The 21,242-nt window shown below is 26.1% G+C and overlaps 1 protein-coding gene across 3 annotated transcripts; it reads right to left on the bottom strand.

Annotated features, from left to right (window-relative positions):
• Positions 1-202: 202 nt before the first annotated feature.
• Positions 203-20,600, bottom strand: LOC129975979 (alpha-tocopherol transfer protein-like). 3 transcript variants are annotated; one of them, XM_056089292.1, is made up of 6 exons: positions 20,447-20,600; positions 15,380-15,614; positions 8,529-8,765; positions 6,988-7,187; positions 4,157-4,267; positions 203-492 (listed from the first exon to the last, which is right to left on the bottom strand). In XM_056089292.1, exons 2-6 carry the CDS (start codon positions 15,537-15,539, stop codon positions 328-330), a joined length of 873 nt encoding a protein of 290 aa, XP_055945267.1. In that variant the 5' UTR covers positions 15,540-15,614; positions 20,447-20,600; the 3' UTR covers positions 203-327. The 3 variants fall into 3 exon arrangements, with proteins under 3 accessions (XP_055945267.1, XP_055945269.1, XP_055945268.1); XM_056089294.1 differs by lacking the exon at positions 20,447-20,600 and adding an exon at positions 15,933-15,948; XM_056089293.1 differs by lacking the exon at positions 20,447-20,600 and adding an exon at positions 15,785-15,878.
• Positions 20,601-21,242: the final 642 nt, after the last annotated feature.

Consider the following 21,242-nt stretch of genomic DNA (forward strand, 5'->3'; position numbering starts at 1 on the left):
AAAAAAAAAAAAAAAAAAAATAGATATATTAAATGTTAAAACATTATCATGCTGAAATATTTCGGACTAGATATTCATATTTCTATAATGTTTCTGTTTTAAAATGCATTTTTGGGACAAAAACATAAAACAAAAATTACAAATTATATTTATGATGATGAAACTATAAATTCAATTGAAAATCAAATCAACCAGTCACAAATTAAATATGGATATATTTTAATAGTATGAATAATGCAATACAGGAACTATATACACGTTAACTCGTTTAAAATAATTATGTACAAGTGATTAACAGAACCAATGAAAATGTGCCTTTTTTTGCATTCAAAATCCAAACTTGCCATTCACTTTAAAATACTGCTCCTTATCTAGAACACGTTTGGCGATTTCTTTTGTGTAAGGAGTTGCCAGAGTTCCACCATACTCTTTGGGAAGAATGCTTCGATCCACGTATTTATGCAATTCCTCCAGACTGGAAATTATTTGAACCTGAAAGAAGAAATTTTATTAATTCTATTTTATGTAGAGTTTTCTAAAAAGATATCAATGTTTTCATCATTTTTTTTGCTTAAAAATGTTTGTGAATACTCGTAAGTCCGTCCTTATTTATGCTAAAATATTATTGGGTATAGTAAGAATTCTAAAATAATATATCAGAGAAATTATTCAACATAAAATATCTACGATGTCACTTGGTCTTTCAATTGCAACTACTTGTAGCTCCAGATTTATGTGTATAAGCAACAGGAATCATAGCTTAGGCTTTTTTCTTGGGCCCCTTCCTAAAATTGTCCGAGTGGGCAAGTGTCATGGACACTAAAAGAGACGCATAAAAACCTCTATATAGTAAGAAGAGAACTGTAAAATGCTATAGAAAAGAACTATAAAAGGCTTCATATAAAGTGAACTATTGAGGTCCATATTTCAAATAAGACCTCCTTAAATTTAAATATAACACTGACTAATTACCATGTGTCGGCTTAACTCTTTACTTTCCCAATTATTTTGCCATAGATGTTTTAAATTTTATTTTTGAATCATTAGATAAATTTTGGTGCAGAATAAACTTGGGAAAGATACAAGAGCCTTTTAAAATAATTTAACTAATTTAATTGATAACTGAGGATTTTTATTTTCTACTTTTGTTAGATATCTACTGCTTTCTGCTGGAACCATGCTCTTCTTTTTTGAATACCGTTACAAAAATAGTCAAATTACGAAAATATCAGCAAATGACATGGTAAATTTGACTATTTTTGTAACGGTATGGCGGTACTTTGAGCATCGTCGGGTTTAAAGTTAAAGGGTAAAAGTTTTATTTAAATAGGGAAATAAATTTAACAAACTCAAAGAATATTTTAAATCTCGTAAGAATTTTTCTAAGTAACTTCTGATAAAAATGATTATTTTATAATTTATTCCTTGTTAAATCTAAATATGAAGCTGCCGAATTAATTGTATCTTTTATATTAACTGCATTACAGTATTTCTATTACAAAATGATTTTTTATTTGAAATCTCAGTCTCAGTTTTTCAACTAAATGCTTTTCCATATTAAATATTATTCATATTTTTCTTTTTATGTTGTACAATAAATTGATAATGTTATCAGTTTTATTTAAATTCTTGCAATAAAACTGATGAAAAGAACAAGATATTGTTTTGTAATTGATTCATAGTATCTAAAAAAATTTATAGCTAAACTTTATTTTAATACTCAAATTTCAATAATTTGTTTTATCCTTGACATTTCTAAGGAAAACGTCGGTTCAAAAGTCACTGGAAGGACAGAGGAAAGTATACAGAGAGACACCAATTCATTATCTTCCAGAGTCCATCTGTAGCCCTTATCGGTCGATTACTTTTGATTCCAGTGGTCTTTCTGCACATTTATGCCTTTCATTGTTCCTTTTAAATAAGTGTTTTTTTTTATTTAAAGAATAATTATCATTTGAATTCATCGATGTGCATAATGCAATACTTGTGGAATTTAAAAACTAAAAATTCATGAATATTTGGATTCTTGCCAGAATCTTCTTTAGCCTATTAGATCAATTAATCCCAGAAAGAACTCAAGATGAAGGACACTATCCGAGTACTGTAGACCAATTTTCTCATTTTTCGAAAGAATTAATAATTTGTAAAGAAATGAATCATTCAAAATTCTTCAGCTATCAAATGTTAAAGCTGTTAACATATTTTTTTTCGCAAAATAAAAGGAAAAAATTATGTCCAGAAGCAGGAAGGCTAAAAATTATATTTGTTTATATTAAGTCCAGGAAAACCTTAATATACACGAATAATTATTCGGGATATGAATTCTTGTAGGTTTGACCATTATAAGATGATGATGTTAACACATTTTTAATAAGCTCAATTTTTGAGATAAATTACTTTTCTATTCACATATTATCAGAAGGGCTTTTCTTATATTCTACCTATTTGATTATTTTTTATTATGATGATATTATTTTGCTAGTATAAAAAGCGGTGTAAAAATGCCATCTTGCCCAATACCGGGAAAAATGACTTCGACTTCGGAGTAAGATAACAATCCTGATAAAAGTTGAATACATATTTTTTATTTTTAGAAGATATAAGACAGTCCACAAATAAATCATGCAATATTAAGTATGTTTTCTGCAATAATATGTAATGGAAGTGTTATTGTATATACAAATTTTGCTCACAGTAAAATCATATAAATTAAAATAGGTGATTTTAATTATCGAAATTTGAGCGCAAAATTCTTTTTTAAATGTCACCATTTAAAGCTTTTGCAACATTTTATCCTTGTGTCTTGATGAAAGGTCAAAACATATCTCACTATATGCAGTAATTACACTGCATTAGAAGTGTTAACTCACATCTTGAGTATGGGGAAACAAATTTCAATTTCTTAACACCGTTTGTTGATTCCTGAACCTGTTGCCATTGTTGTTTTAAATGTTCTTATTGTGTCTCATGTGTTTCCTTTGGGACTTGCATATCTATAAAAAGTATGATGATTAAAATATGTTCTGTGTGACTTACAGTATGCTATGCGACTTTCAGTATGGTGTGAGACAGTTCGTTGATCATGTTGATCAAGAAAATCGAACAAAATAAATAATAAATGCATGGAAATCTAAATAAAAAAAGTATAAGATGCATTTATGGCAAGATAATGAGATCATTAACTACCCCGGTCATCTTGTTCCCAATGAAAAGGCTAATGAGAATTTGATTTTTTGGTAGAATTATCAAAATATTAAAAATAATGATTATAGAAAATGTCTTGCTTAAGTTAATCATATATAAACAATAATCGAATATATTCCCTGCTAACCAACAATATCTTATGTTACTGATCTTGAAAATTATTGCAAGTCAATCAAAATATACGACAGTGGCTGTACTGTGCAAATTTTTAGTGTCTAGGAATATGCATCAGGTAATGAAGTTTGAGTAACATTCTTTATCTTGCACCGATCGTTAATTTGACCTGGTTTCCCTCAATTAAATGCAGCTGATTTGATTTCTGAGATTTTACCACGAAGCTCTTGTTTCTTCTGTAATACAAGAACAGCAGAACCTACTTTACAATAGTTTTTTTTTATCTACTAGTAGGCTATCGGTAATTTTTAAGGGATTCAGATATTCAAGGACTCTCAATCAAATATTGTTCAATATAGTAAGGCAAATATTCGGATAATTTCATTAATCATTCTGTTTTCAATAATTTTGGAATAATTGGGAGACGAAAACTTCAGTTACCATAATTTACCCCTTTTCAGTCAGATGATTCATTTACGAACCCGAAATCTCATCTTCCACCTTTCCAATTAAAATTTAGTTAAAAAAACTTTAATTACCATGCTCTTTGAATTAAAGCTGGCATGAGGTCTTATGGATCATTATCGAAGATTTGTAGAAATGGTTTGTAGGTCTTATTATTAGCACCATTACAAAGAGGTGGCAGTACTATAAATAAATTAAATAAAATCAATTACAGCACTGTTCTAGTTATTTTTAATTTCATTCGCAATGCTTCTGTACAGCTACAGGAATATTGTATATCCAAGAGGCATATATTCAAATGATTGAATAAATGCGATAGAAAGCAAATTGGAAATAAAATTTAGGTTAAGAAAATTTCAGAATACAAACTAACCCTATGCCTGAACTTTTCTTTCATAAACGGCCTGAGCAAATTCCAAGCTGTTTTCACCAAAGGATGGCAGTTTATGCAGTACGCTAATTTGAATCTTCCAGGAAATCGATCCTACGGAATAAAAAAACAGGTCATATAGAAAAACGTTACTATTATCTAAAATTTTTAAAAATGATTCAAAATAATTTATTTTTAGGATATAAATTCACACGAAACGACTAACAAACCAGTCTCTTTTTCTATTAAATAGAGTACCCTCCCAAATCGTAGAGATAAGTATATACTTATTTCCAATGTTAAAAATGCTTTAAATGACATAAAGAATGACATTTTTTCTGCTTAAGTCAATAAATGTGATTGTGAAAAATTACGAACTCAACATCATTTTATAATATTCCTGTCCTCTTAAATATATTCCCATGTCTTGACACTCTAATATATTTTTATTTTTTTAAAATTCGATTCTCCTTCAAATTACATCTGACCGAATTATAACGCTGAAATAATAAATTAAAATTCATAAAATACATAAATTAATAAATTATAACACTATTTTAGAGGACTTTTAGTCTAAAACCTCTATGAAAATCTACCAACCAACAAGCGGCATTTGCTCGAGATGACCATTAATTGACCAAAAATATTGAATTTCAAAGCTTCATATATCAACCAGTTTTAGATGCAAAAAATATGATTTTTTTTGTTGTTGTTTAAAATGTTGACGTTTCAAAATTATCTTTCTATGACTAATAAGATGGAGAACAGGATACAAATTTAATTTTCGTAATCTTTTTTCAAATCATTTACTGACTCAAACAACACAAAAAGAAATTATTTACTTCATTTAGTGAATTCTTTTAAGCGGAAGCCTATATTTATTTATAAAAATTTTCGTAACCAAATAACTAAAGATATTTTATACAACAATATTTATAATTTTTAAAAAAAAATGGAAACAAAAAATATTGTTGGTAGAATTTCATAACATTTTAAGAAAATTTTGAATCTGATCTTATATTAGTTTCTGGCCTATTACTGACTGATTTTAAAACTGGAATTGTACATTAGAATTTAAATTAATGTTTTCATTAAAAGTAGCAAGATAGGATAATATACTGTATGAGATCCTTATCTATAAAAAAGCAAAAAAAAAGGGGGGGGGTGACAATGGCAGAAACGAGACATCTTATGTCTTTATTTTTGATACAATCAATGTCTTACAAGGAAAGTTCACCATCATATGCATTTTTTTTTTTTGCCAAGGAGCTATTGTTTCTGATTTCAGACTTAAGAAATCATGGGTATTCCCGAGACAATCAGTCTATAAGTATGTCATTTTGAAACATTAAGCAAATGTATTAAATCGGTACGAATTTCACAGATGCACATGACAGAAAGAGTGTAGAAATGTATCAACTTGCAGATGACACTGTATTCAAAATTATTGTAGCAATTACTTTTTGTGACGTCGTATTGCATTTAGCTTTAGAATTCTCGCCTGACAATAAATATGGAAGCATTTCTGTTTTCAGATATAATGCAATGTCTACTAAACTTGTAGCATTACATTCAATTCATAATATATATATATCATGGCTTGGTTTAATTTTTCATTTTGCATCTCAATAATTAAATCTTTAATTATCAAATTGTAGAAAGTTGCTGTAAATTTTTTTTTCGTGCAGAAGTAAGTAGGATATGTATAATATATTTAGATGTTCTTAGAGATTTATATAGTCAATTGATTAATTTTAATTTAATTAATTCTTAAAAATTTATTTTAGACATTAATCAGAAGTCCATTTATGAAGTCTACAACACCTCTGTAAAACATTTGGAGTTGTAGATCTCCCATAAGTGCCAATGAAAATACATGTTGCTTCTGAAAGCCATGCTGTGTATAAAAGATTAACATGCAAATTATTTAAATCATCTGAATGTTTTCAAAGAGTTTTAATGGCAAGAATTCTGGAACAAATCCTAGTCTGAAGTCTACAATTATACATGAATTAGTTTCTGCTGTATTAATATTTATGTATATAAGACAAGAATTTATGTATTTAAAAAAAGCTTCGATGCTACACATAAATATGATATTGCTTAAATTCCGTTGTTTTAATTAAAGATCATTCAAAACTGGATAAAACAATGATGCGATTATCTTGTACTGAAGCTTGTAAATACCGAGTTCTCTTGTTTAAACTTCACAAGATTTATCATATCATATATTTCGTCATTTTGTTTAGTGATTTAGTTTTTCTGATCTTTCTTTGCTTATCTATATAGAAAAATTTTAGACTTTAGGTATAGATGTTACATGAAATTTTATTTTTAACTAATTCGCAAAAACTTTACATATTTTTCTCATATATTTCTTGACCAGAATCATGAATGTAAAACTACAAATCTATTTCTCTATTTCTATAAAGTAATATTATATTCCAATTTTTAATCTATATGGTTTGAAAATCAGAATATAATCTTTTATATAATTTCAAAAGATAAGAATTATTTCCTTCGTTTGCAGAATAAAGAAAGTTACTAATCCCTATTAAATTTAGAATACTTATCATAAACAAAATTTTCGATTACTCTTTATTGTTGAATTTAAAATACCTACTAACCTAAAGAACAAATGCTGAACGAATAACTTAGCATAACAATTTATATGTAAAATAATGATGTTTACTTTTTATACATTAAACAATCTACCAACATGTACACGATAATCTTATACGTTTATCATACACATATGGGGATGAATATGAATTTTTAAAACAGAAGAATTAAAAAAATATATTTACAGGTATTTGATCAAAATACAAACTAACCTGCATAAGATTCGCCAACATCAGACCATTTTGTGGAGAGCAGATGAGTCTAAAATGCTTGAAATTAAATCCTGCATAGTCCCATATGCCTACGTATCCATTAATTTGAGTCACACCATTGTTGATCGAAGCATACTCTGCTACCAAATTCCCTGCAGCTACGAAATCGGTGTATGGGATTTTGTCAGCATCCCATCGATCTGTAAAAGTATAAAAGATGTATTTTCACGTAGATTCACATCAAGAAAATTCTATGTATTTAATTTAAAAAGATACTATAAATATTAATCAACTTTATAAAATTTAGAGGACCAAAAATACATTGATTGGATAAAGTAGGTAGCGAAACTGTATAACCATTACTTTTTGTCTGCTAGAGAATTATAATTTTCAGAAATTTTGCCTTTGCTAGTTTTCTTTTACTCAGTCTAAGTATTTCAGTTATCGCATGTTTAATTGCGATAATAATCTGTATCAAGATGTCGAATTAATGTGTCTTAATAGTGTCAGGCAACAATAGTAAATCTTAATATATTTGATATTTGTTATTTTTTTGACTAATATATATCCTTGTAATGTATTTTGGAACACATATATGTTTAATGGAACAAGGTAGAAGTAGCCTCTAATAAAATCAAAAACTTGTTATAAGATGTCAAATAGCATATAAACTTTGAAGAATGTTTGTTCAATGAGTATTTACGAAATATAATTGTATACTTCGAAAATAGCATTAAAATACTATCTCAGCATTAAAGTGTAAGATAAAAAGAAATTTAATTTATTTCTAGAAAAGGGAATAATTAGCGTCATTTTTTGAATCATGATTTCAATACGATATTTCAATTATGCGATTATTAATTTCCTAGTTTTAATCTAAACTGGAACATGCTTAGTTTACATAACTTTTGGTGCAATTCTTGAACTAACAAGATTTGGTTTCATGCAGCAAGTTTAGTAAAGTTTAGTAAAGCCATTACAAGTATTTTACTGTGTTGCAAACATTTTCTTTTTTTGTGCTTTACGAGTCCGGAATCAACTAATATGTGCTGGAAATCAATCATGATGTATTAGAAATAAATTTTTGATTTCTTGCAAAAATTAGCTAAATTATATTTAATATCTTGACTGTGACTACTTAATATATGAATTATTCATTTATGTAGAATGCAGAAGTAAAAATTTACACCACGTTTTTTTTAGCAATTAATTTATGCTTTGTTTAGTGGCTTAACTTATAAAATCTACAAATCAGTTATCTACAAAAAGTTAGATTTCAATCATTTTTCTTTTGAAATATAATTCAAATGATAATTTTACAAATCTCATATCTTTACAATGAAATGAAAAAGATAACCTAACATGTCTTATATTTTACTTTTACTTTTTAAATATAATTCAGAAGAAAATTTTGAAAATCTCATATCCTTACAATGAAATCAAAAAGATAACCTAACATGTCCAATATTTTTTAAATGAAGTGGTCAAGATAACTTATCAAATCTACATTTTTCACAATAAAGTCGAAAAAAATTACTTACCAAATCTAATCACGAAAATAACTCTTCCTTTATGATCTCGATGAGGTAAAAAGTTAAATATGCATCTTCTCAAAGCTTCCTCTATTGCAGTTGGAGAGAGAAACACTCCCGGATTCATTTTTCGAAATTTGTAGTGGTCCCGGACCATTTTAAAGGCTTTATTACAGTCGAATTTTCTACATCTGAGGAAGCGTAGCAGAAACTCATCGTCTGTGCGGGATGTAAATTCGTCTTGTTCTATAGAAAGGAAAATCATAATAAAATGAATCAGGGAAACAATTTGCAAAGAAGCTGTTGAGTTTTATATAACTAATTTCTAAATCCTAAGAAATTGGTACATGTTTCTATTTGGAAAAAAGGCTTTAAATTACTTAAAGATTGATATGTTGTGATATTTGAATCAATAAAGGAATTACGGAAAAAATTACGAAGCTTAAATATTTAGAGTCTTCCTGTCCTAATAGTCAATCCAATTATTAAATATTCCAAACATTTAGTAATATATTTTGGACACTGTAATATTTCGAATGTAAAAAGAATCATTATAACAACGATTAATTTTCGATAAAGAATTTATTTTAATGAATTTATTTCATTATTTTTAGCCAATCAATGGACGCTTTGAGCTAATATCATCTATTCAGTGATAGATCGTCCTCAAAATAGTCTTTCAAATGATGTAAAATCATCTGAAATAATGATATTCAGATTTACATAACCTGATCGGTTTTGGTCGCTAAGGACTTTTTTTAATTGAAAATTTATTGCGTTCTAAATATTTTACATACGATTCAGAGAATTCTCAAACTGTATAAAAATTTTAAATCTCTTATTTTTTTTTGTAATATATTTATGGATTTAAAAAATGTGAGTTATATTTTTTTACATCATTTGAAGCATTTTTCCAACTTGAAATATATACTTTTCTCTAATAGGTTAGAAATTACCGGTTGAACTATGATTAGAGTAAACATTTTGTTTATCATTAGAAAATTATTTTGGATGTACAGAAATTATTGTATCTAAATATTAACATATTTTCATGATATTATAAGTCAATACAGAAATTGCGAATGTAAAAATCCTTTTTTTAACCTTTAAGGGTCTTAAGTGGAATTTCCTCGAAGCTAATTTGGTTAAATCTTTTTATTCATGTTCCATCTAGTAATCACATGAATCTTACTTGGGAGGTATTTTTTACCATTTATTGCCAGATAAAAATTATCTTTAAACAACATAACATTTTCCGAATTCTCTCTTCACAAATATGTCATTAATCATATAAAATATTAGAATTTGAATATTGTGATAGAATCAAAACTCTGTTATAGGATATTTTGCATTGAATTAACAAGCAAACGGCGAAGAGATAATGTACGAATCTAACTAAAAACAATAGAAATTTGTTAAAAGCAGTCTAACTGCTTAAGAATAAAACAAATTTGCATTAAATATACATAGCTTACAAAACGGAAACATTGCAACACTGAATATTTTTGAAAAATATTTGAACTCCTCTTTTATGATAAATTTATATTGATGATTTTTATATATTATAAATTTATGATAATTTTATGATTATGATATATTTATGATATAATTATGATATATTTATGATATAATTGTGATTATGATATATTTATGATATAATTATAATTATGATATATTTATATAAATTTATATTATTTTTTCCATCAAAGATGCATGCGATTAATATGATATTCATTTGTTGTTTTTAATTTATTACAAATCATTGATTGATTCTTTACTATCCACAATATGTTAATAGATTTTACAGCTGTAATATGATTGTAAATTTTTTTCTGAGCAATACATGTGAATGATTGATAGCTATTCGTTTATTTTCTTGAATTTATTACGAAACATTATTCGTCTTTTATTATCTACAATGTTAATAATTTTTAAAATTGCAATATGATATAAAAATTCTTTTTTAGTAATGCATATGAATGATTGATAGTCATTCGTTTGTTTTCTTAATTTTTTTTGTAAAACTTTTATTCGATTTTTATTATTCACAATGTTTATAGATTTAAAAGCTAGTGTATGATATAAAAGGTTAATTTTTTGTCTTATAACTTTAGATGAGCAATTCTTTATATATATATATATATATATATATATATATATACACAAGCATTTTTTAATTGAATATTCACATGTAGCTGGCTATACATGAAATGCATGAGCGTATCAGAGATAGAGTATGGTTAGGGGTTCGGACTCCCGAGTATTTTTCACATATTTGATCAGCGTTTGTAATTCAATTAGATTGCACTTATAAAATTAAATGAGCCATAGAATAGGATTTTTATAAAAGCGAAGATTGGTTTCCCAAGTTTTTTTTTATAAATTGACTTGCATAAATTGACTTCAAAATTTGTGTATCACTCCACAAATTTTGAAAATAGTTTATAAAATTTCCCATGGTATTAATTGATTACAGAAAAATAATTTTAGCACAAATTTAATTTGTAATTATTAATTGCTATAAACTACAAATATTTTCAAAAGTTATTATATTTAGGATCATTTCTGTACACTAGAAAAGGATAAAGGGACAAAAGAAACAATTAATGCTGTGACGAATTACAATTTAACCTTGAATAAGTTCATTCTTACATCTTAAAGGCTTTTATGAAGGTTAGAAAAGATATATTTCCTGGTTCCTTTGATGTCCTGAAGGAAAAGGAAGCCGCCAAGAAAGAAACATTTCTTAAGAATAAAATTATAATAATAAATAAATTTAATGAATCATTGAAAATGTTCAGATTAAGGAATTTCATGCTTTCTTCTTCACATTCTCAGTTTCAGGCCGGAAAAAACAGCATACAATTTAACATATAGGAATTAAGAAATTCATTTTGCAATAATCTCTATGTGCTTATTATGTCCTTATCTATTCAAGAAAATAGCAGCTTAAAAATATCCTAATAATGAAGTATGCAAAGATTTGTTATCATAAATATAAGTATTTAATGTACTGACAAATAAATCCTCCGATTCTCTTTTAATGTTGATGACCTTATGATTTTTGCTTTACAAGCATATTATTTTTGGTTTAAACTGCTTAATATTCAGCCTATCTTAATAACGACAGCTAATGTGCGCATGTCTCTGCGTTAATGTGTTGATCTATGTATGCATAAATGTTGGTACTGTATAAGACAACTCGCTGGATATAAAACTAACGAATTTGGCATAAGTATATTTAAAAAAGTACTAATCCCTACATTTGAACGATTTTTAAAAACATCCTTTTGAATTTCAAATATTTATAAATAAAATAATTTTTTGTCTATAGTAGCGAATGAATATACCATCGCTTAAAATGCTTTTTCCCACCAATCTTAAAATTAAAATGAAAACTCTTTCTTATGATATTAATCCTGCAATCCGCCATTTCCCCTCTTATTTTTATCAAATTTTAGAAAATACTTTTTCATGATTTCCAACAATATATTTTGTTGTAATGAAACGAACTATTTTCATTGTTACATAAAGTCCTTTAAATCAAATTTTTTTTCCAAAGTTAAGGTTATGATTAACGAGAGAGAGAGCGCAACTGAATGTTAAGTATTTTTAAATTTTAGTTTAATAATTTTTGTTTACGTTTAGAGGTGCAAGAAGCATGTTCCACTATACTGCGCTTTCTGGTTAGAATTCAAATTCTTTGAATAAAACTATATTCATTTCTTAATGAATTTATCTAAGTAAAATATTTTTCCGTATCAGTTTATAGTTGATCCTTCTTATAATGCAAAAATAGATATTTTTTTTTGTTGACGTTAAATTAATTATTTATTTTTGAATCCATTTATGTTATTTCTATTTTATACATTCATTCGTTGAATTTTTTTTAGACGGTATGATTAAGCTACAATAAAAAGAAACTTTTGATTTCTTAAAATCGCCCTTTTTTAAAAAAATTGGTTTTAAGTATTTTTACTTTCTTTCATACTGAGTATAGAGAAAATATAGTAACCGTGAAAAAAAATTCGAACTGAAAACTTTCATGATTTTTCCCCTTTTAGACTTCAACGAGGTCGAAAAACTCATTTTTGGCATTATGTCTTTCTGTATATCTCTCCATTCGTCTGTATGTCTGTCAGTGACATCGATAACTCAAATTCATTTTGAGCTAAATGGGTGTAATGTAATATATATTATTTTTTTTTTTTTGCGTTACCCAGCAAAAGATTTCTTTGTAAAAAAGTCAGTTAAGAGAAGTTCAGACTTCTGAATAAAAATTATAATAAAGGAAATCAAAGTCAAATAGAATTCCATGTATTTTGTTAATTATGTTTTCCCCTTTTCCGAATTCATCAGAAAAGAACAAAAAAGTCGACCCCCCCCCATGTTTAAGCGTTTGACATCAGTTTATCCTAGATGAATACACCAAACACTCAACTAAGGCAATGACATTGAAAAGGTAATAACGTGACTTGAAAATTAATTCCTTCAACTAGTTTGGAACTGTTTTTTTACTTTCTCAGCAGAAAAGTCATTCACTCTCTAACGAAAGCAAAATATGACATCTGGATATTTGCAAGAATAAAATAAAGATTCATGATTTATTTTAAGAAAAAAAAAATCTACCCTTTCCTGGCAGAAGTAATTTAATAAACAATAATGCTTTAAAAAAGTATTTTTAATAGCCTGATTGCTTGCTTGAATGCCCTGTCATGTTTTGTGAATTTTTGTGAGTATTTTGCATTAATATATAAATAATAATTAAGAAGAAAATTTTTAGTAATTACCGTGTATTTACTTCTGCATTCTAGCAATAAGGGCTATTAATTATAACTTTATAACTTCATTTTTAAAAAAGACATTATAATATTGCATTACCTTTCATTTTCTTGTTTTAGAAATTTTACAAAAAAAAAGTAAAAAATTGAAATATTATCTAAAATGATTAAAATATATCAAAAGAAAAAATACATTTGAAATTTATTAGCAAAGACTTTATTTTAAAAGTAAATTCAATTAGAATTTCAAAAAAATTTCAGAAATTGTAATCTTTATTTTGCAATCATCGGGAATACATTAATCATCATTCGATTAACAATTGATTGTGTTATAGATGTTGATTGATTATGTTTTCATTGACCGATGCATGGATAAAAATTTTATTTTAAAATGATGCCTTTTAAATATTATTACAAAATATTAAGATGATTATATATATATATATATATATATATATATATATATATATATATATATATATATATATATATATATATATATATATATATATATATATATATATATATATATATATATATATATATATATATATATATATATATATATATATATATATATATATATATAGGATGGCATGCTATCTTAAACATTTGGCCGTAATTGCTTATTGCTTCTTGGGTTGTAGGATAAAGATGTATTTGGGAAGAAAAAAACAACTATTATTAGATTTTTGAATAAAAAGTAATACAAAATTTTAATGTTTTTTCGCAATAACTTTGGAGAATATTATTGCATAAAAATCATTTTCTGACCACCTTATAATTTATAACATAATATTACGAGAATTTCAATTTTATTTCTTTATAAAGTTTTTTTTCTCTAATTTTAATAAATTTTCAGATATACATTTAACAATTAAACTTTGCATTGTTTTAATTTCTGAATTTATATTCATTTGCATTGATTGTGACGATATTATATTTTTGTGGACACATTATCTATACCATATAATTAAAAGGGCATTTAAAAATTAATAGGCCACCAAGATAAACGAATCAAGCTTAAAACATCATGCTACAATGTTTTTCAGTAGAGGTTCGAATACCTTTAAAACTTTTTTATAAGTTATGAAGAAAATTTATATCCGAAATGGCTTTATAACACTGCTAATATATAATATTCTTTTTAAATTTTATCAGGATATATTACTTTATTAAAAATTGTCTCTTTCAATAATAATTCCTGTTTGAAACTACGATATTTCGTAAGCATTCTTGATACGTATAAATTATAATTCTTTGAATCATTTAAGAGCATTGAGAATATTTTTACATTCACTTAAATTGTTTTTTATTTAATTTTTGGTCTGATAAAATTGGGGAAATTGTATTGATTATAGAGATTTATAATACGCTTAAGTCTAGAAATCTAAAAGCTCATACTTTAATTTTTCAAAATGAAGCTAACAGGAGGCCTTATGATAATATAAAAGTAGACTTTTTTTTTTACTTTATTTAAAAATACATTATTGTTTTCATTTATTTCTGCATTGTAGTAGCAATTTAAGAAACTATTTTTATCGAAAAAAATCATGCAATTTCTTTTTTTTTCTTCTTTTTTTTTTTAGTTTTCAAATTCTATGACATTTAATATTTTCCTTAAACATTTTTTATTGTATATATATCAAAATACGAATGCTTTCACTATAATTATTGAATTAATAATCACATATTATGCTAATTTTGAAGTGATTTTATTCCGATATTTTTTCCAGGGCATAGCATACCGATTATGGACTTGAAGATTAACTCATCACAAATCATATTCGATTTTCCATTAGAAAACAAATGTTTTAAGAAACAAAGTTTTTTCTTGTTTCATAATAAAGGCCGTTCATTTTATATCTATATATATATATATATACTAAATTTTATATCAAAATAAAATTTACTTGCAGATAAATTATTTTTATGTGTAATTAAAATTTCGGTGTTTTTTACAATGGAGAAATTCCCAATTTCTTTAATCAATTAATGACATTATAAGGACAATGGAAATTAAACTGTCACTTTTTTTAAAGCAGAAATATGAATTCATAAGGTATCTAAGTTGCATACCTCTGAGCATTTCTCTTAACAACCTCAAACAAGTTTCTCTTCTTTCTGGGGTTTCATTCAGTTCCTCTTTCGCTACTCTCAGGTCATCAGCTGCCAAAGTGTTGTCGAGAAAAGGTCGATACACTTTGTTGCCTACAATTATGGCTTTCGCACTTTCCATGATTGTTTTAATTCCTAGATTCACTTACTCGATAGCAGGCAAAGAACTCAAAATGTCCTCTTTTTTTTAGCCTTTCTGAAAAGAAAAAGATAATTAAATGACAATTTTCTACCTCAACATTACCTATGCACAGGTAACCATTAATAACGTGCATACATTTTGAACAGAAAAATAGATTTCAAAAAATGAACATAATGAATTAGAATCAATGAGATGGAAAGAAATATTTATGAATAAATATTTACAACTAATAAACTCTCATTTATTGAGTTTCGTCTACCCACTCATTCGGTAAATCAAAAAAAAAAGCGTCATTAACATTCATTCAACATGAAAAAAAGTTCATTTCATTTTTTAAAGAATTAAAGTAAGGAAAAGGAAACGAAAGCCTACCTTTCCAGTATTTGTATTTTATTCTAACAGAAAATAATTTCTCATTCTATTTATAAAGCCTATCCACTTATCTTTTGTTGTGTGATCAAAACACCTAAAAAAGTCGGCAGACAAAGCTCAAGGTTAAGTCTAAAGTTCAATGCTCGGAAATCGATTCCTGTGGAAGAAAGGATAATTTTACATTGATAATCCTCCCCTTCCCTCTCCATCCCGAAGAAAGCGTCAGTTCTCTTCCTCTTAAATAATTGTTCATTTAAATGCACCTAATACAAAAGTCTATCAATCACAATAACAAAAGATATCTCTGAATACAGAATAAATAACGGAAAAAGCGATTTCATAATATCTAATTAGCATTATGGAAAACGGAATTCTGTGTATACCTCACTTTTTAAACGTAACAATGATAAATTGTTTCTTGGTTGCTTTTGATTCAACATTTGTGCCGGGTATCAAGGTTTACCAAGCATTATGCTTTTAACTCTTGTCGTAAGCAACCTTTTCGTTGTTTTCTGTAGATTCGCCTCAAATGGCTGATGTGTTTAGGGTAACTTTTGTAATGAAGTCTTATAAATATTTTTTAGATCTGGTTATAGCTATCGAAATTCTAAATTTCAGGAAATAATGTTACTTTAAACAGTTGGACATTTCTATTACAACTGATAGAATACTTATGGTAATAAATAATAAATGAAATGTTGAATGAAAGAATTTGAAGTTAAAGCTTTCTATTATAGGCAAAATGAATACGTTTTTTTTTTTTTATTTTCTTATATACAAAGAAAATATGGAACCATCGAAAAAAAATTCGAACTCGAGATTTTATCGAATCTCTTCATGTTGCTCTTAGGCCTAAAATTAGATTTTTAGAAATATATTTGTTTGTCTATGAAAATAATGATTATTCATAAACGTTTTCAGCTAGAGGGATGAAATTTAGTATGCAACCTTTACACTTAATTTGTAGGCATCTTTCAAATTTCGAATGAAATATTATCTGTCTAGCCATCTGAGTACAGAAGAAAGAGATAACTGTAAAGTGTAAAGAGCTTGATAGATCAAATTTTACACTGATTTAGATTTAAATTGTGCATCCGTATCAAGCTTTGAACTGAACCCGTTGAGCTATTGTTCGTGCATTTGTACTTTTGCATGCATATAAATGTGTCAAATACACAAATATTTGGATAAAGGAAATTTAGCGCATAGTTTTAATATCTAAAGAGTAAATCCTAATCAAATTTTGAATCAAATCCGTCAAAGAACTAATGATCATGATAGCTCAAATTTTAAATGAATAAAAATTGGTATGTTATCTTGATATTAAAATTAAAAATCTGTGTCAAACTGTGTTTTCAATCGCTCTTTACAAAAGAAGTCCAAAATGCATATTCGATTCAGAAAACATTCGTGAGTAAAAGTTTTGTGAATCATAAACGAATCACAAAATTTTCATTAATGAGACTGACAAAAAAAGTCTCAGCTATCGTAACGTTTACAACCTTGTCCAACCTCCACAATTTTATATGGGAACAGAAAGCATAACATCTTTATTAGAGAATATATGAAAAAATTTCCCCAACAGTTTTACTTTTAAAAATATTAAAGTAACAGGTCTTTTCAAGAAAAATTCTTTAACATTAAATTGAAAATGCCTTTTTTTTCTACCACTTCTTTGTGTTTTATAATAATATCAAGAAATAAATTGAATTATTACACATAGATTATTATTTATTTTCGGTTTATGAAAAATAAATATTAAATATACACGTGTATTCAATAGAATATCAGATAAAAAATAGTTTCTAGATAAAGAAATAAACTTCATGATTTTTCTAGTTACGATAACAATACCTCACGTTACCTTATCTTCAAAGCTTTTTTTTGTTTTATTAATTACATTTAAATATTTATTATCAAGCTTTGTCACTAGGTTGTCCACTTGAATGACAATTTATTATATTTTGAAAGTTTCTTTAGATTTATTCCCTTTCTTAGCAATAAATAGAATTTCTTTAAAGATGGATGTATAAAATAATATGTAAAATAGCAGTAATAAAAATACAGTATTTCACCTATAAGATTATTTTATGATCTTTTTTTTTTTTTATTCAGACCGATGACTTTTATAGGTAATTAATTTATAGAGAATTATAATGTATGAATATGTACTTTTATGGAACATAAGTATATAATTTTTTATTCTATATGAAATAATTTTTTCTTGTTATTAGATTTGAAAAAATCAGGAATATGTTTGAAATAAACTTTAAAAGTATCGTCTATATAATTAAGCAATATAATAAAAATAATATTATTTTATTTTATTTCGATTGAACTTAGGTTTATAAACTAATAGAAATATATTTTGAACTACTTAATTATTTGCTAATCTTAAAAAGGAAAAGGCCAGAAAAATAATAGAATCCTAGAATCTCAAAATAAGTTTAGTTATGTGAAACAACTTTGATTTCTCAAAAAAAGTCATTCTGTATATAATATTTTATTAAATGGAATCTGACTCTATGAGCTTTAATGTGTAGTCTAATATTACTGTACACAGTTAAATAATTTACTTAAAATGATATTGAACAATTCTATTACAGTACTAGTAAAAAAGCAATAACTAATAAAATTGAAAGCCAATAAATTAATTTTAAAGTTTATTATCAATAACAAAACACTTTTTAATAAAAATTTTAAAACTTATTAGGCAATTCTAATTCTAATTTAACAATGTATTGTTGTTGAAAGCAATTATATAAAAGCATCCTTGTAGAAAACACATACATTTTATAATAATACTAAAAAATTAGATTACTATGCATTATCATTAAATATCACATTTAATCTAATAGAAATTACTTACGAAATCTTATAGATTAAAAAAAAATTATTTCGCTTACAGGCACGAATTATTTAAAGCCTTTCGAAACAAAAGCTGGGACAAACTAAAGGTGCTGTAACTACACTGGTAAACTTTAGCTAAGATTGTTATGATTCCTTCAAGAAATGAAAGAGTTTGTACTTTGAAAAGCCTGTTCAAGCGCTCTTGGTTGGAGAGAAAAAACTCGTCTGACCGGAAAAAAATTCATGGTCCCGGTTCATTACTATGGATATGTTGAATCTTACTAAAGAAAGGAGAGTTTGATGATCGGTCAACAGAGCGGATTATGTTAACATATAGTTTCCTCTCACATAGTTTTCATATTTGAATTTAACCGAATATTGGAGAATGAAAGATTTCAGGAATAAAATTCGAACCTCTAGTCTATTGCTTGCCGATGTTTTAGTTTTGATTTATCTATTTTTATTTTATTTTCAAAACTTTGCTCTTATTTAAATGGAAATGATAAGTGCCACAAAAATTATTTATTATCGTCTGAACATAAGTGTGAATAAATTCAGTGATTAAAACAATGTTACAAAATATATTTTAAAACATATTTCGAAAATTTATTAAAATTAGAGAATAAATATTTCTAGTGATATCACTGAAAAGATTATTATTTGAATTTAAAATAGTGAAAAGAATAGTTTTTTTGTGTGTTAGTTTCCCACAATTATTAAGGGGAAAAATGTAAAAATCTTGTTATTTTTAAAATTAGAAATCTAATAAAAATTTTGAACATTCCTTTTTGAGTATCTACTACCCATTAAGCAATTACATAGCAAATTTAACAGCTCTAAACCCAGCACTTTGTCTTGTACAATAATCCCTTGTGCCTTAAAAAAATCCCGTATTTTGAAGAATTCTTTCTTCATGCAAGTCGCAATTTATAGAAAAGATGTCAATTTTTTAATATTATCATGTTTTGAAAAATATTTTAATACTTATATTTGCACTGTGATATACTTATAAACTTTATATACTAATTATACATTTTATATTAAATTTATTCAAATAATATTTTAATTTAAATATAAAATACAAGTACTTAGTAATTAATTAATCCATTCAAGTAGTTTGTGATTATAGAATTCAAATTCAGCAAGGTGCGTTGGTTTTTTTTATGCGAGCTAAAATATTTCAGAGAGTAATGGAATATATAAATAAGACAAAAAGTCAATTGATATATAAAAAAAATTCCGAGGATTTTTTTAAGACTAAAATATTTGTTTTGAATACAATCTGTAGCTGAATATTATTTATTTGAAAAAAAGGGGAAAAAAATAATCCTGTGAAGATGGACAGCATTAAGTTAGACGGTGCATAATTTTAATTGGATAAAAAAAGAAAAATAGTTATTTTTTTAAATATATTTTTTATATGAGTACCACATTCATTATTGATAGAAAAGAAAAGAGATTTGATGAAATTAAATGTTTCAAATAAAAATAAAACAACGTTCTCAAATCAATTGCATGAGGTTCATACATGATTTTCAATAGTTTGATCTCAGCTTTAAATATCACTATTAAAATAATTCAGCCAAATATAGTATAATAATAAGTAAAATAATTTTCAGCTTATGTAATTTTGAAATAAAGAGTATAAAACAAATGCTTCTTACCGCGGTGTTGAAATTTCTGGTTAATAATTGACCGAAGGACAATTGAAGAGGTACAAGGTACTAGATTTCGTGGAGCGCCTTACTTGATAGCTGAACAAGCACAATAATGATTTACTGTCCAGGAAAATGATCTTCATATAAAGAATTTGGCTGAACTTATTTAAATCACAGATTCATCCAGAACAATTTTTGCACGAGGATAATATTTATACTTTTGCCATTTTTCACTGCTTGAACTTCCTGTGTAAACAACAAACTGGTTTCGGCGAGTCTTATTATTATCTTTAACATTAAAATATCAATATAATGGCACACATGCCACTATTCTTATATGTTTTTCTTGTTTTATTTCTTATCTGATTTTCATCATTCTTGAAGGAAAAATATTTGGGAATAGAATTTTTGTTGTCATTGCTCTGAAGAGGAAAATGTAAACAAAAAATATCAATAAATGAAGCATTAGTTTCAAATTTGTTTTGTAATTGACCAAAATTAATCTCCTGCTTTCCCTCTATAACGAATACATATTTCATGAGACTAATTTAGCTTCGAATTTATAAGTTTTTTTTTTTTATAAAATTATAGTTTTATTACTTATCCTATTATCCTATTTTTTCATTTCCTGTAAAAGAAGACATAATATTAAATTTACAAGCCAATTTGTAACTTTTGAGAATACGCTTAGTCCTAAAATAAATGAAGAAAATGATCAAATTTTTATAAATTCTTTTATAAAACTGCTGTTATAATTTTTATTTTGTTAACGTATTTATCTTGGTTCCTCTATTAAGAAAAC

The sequence above is a fragment of the Argiope bruennichi genome, chromosome 7, assembly GCF_947563725.1.
Source record: "Argiope bruennichi chromosome 7, qqArgBrue1.1, whole genome shotgun sequence".
Taxonomy (NCBI): Eukaryota; Metazoa; Arthropoda; class Arachnida; order Araneae; family Araneidae; genus Argiope; species Argiope bruennichi.

What these genes read in the sequence shown, in the direction of transcription:
- LOC129975979 (XM_056089292.1), bottom strand. Translation starts at nt 15,539, where the DNA reads ATGGAAAGTGCGAAAGCCATAATTGTAGGCAACAAAGTGTATCGACCT. An exon ending in GTTAAGAGAAATGCTCAGAG is followed by an intron (nt 8,766 to 15,379) that starts GTATGCAACTTA and finishes TCCTTTCTATAG; the next exon opens with AACAAGACGAATTTACATCC. An exon ending in TATTTTCGTGATTAGATTTG is followed by an intron (nt 7,188 to 8,528) that starts GTAAGTAATTTT and finishes ATACTTTTACAG; the next exon opens with ATCGATGGGATGCTGACAAA.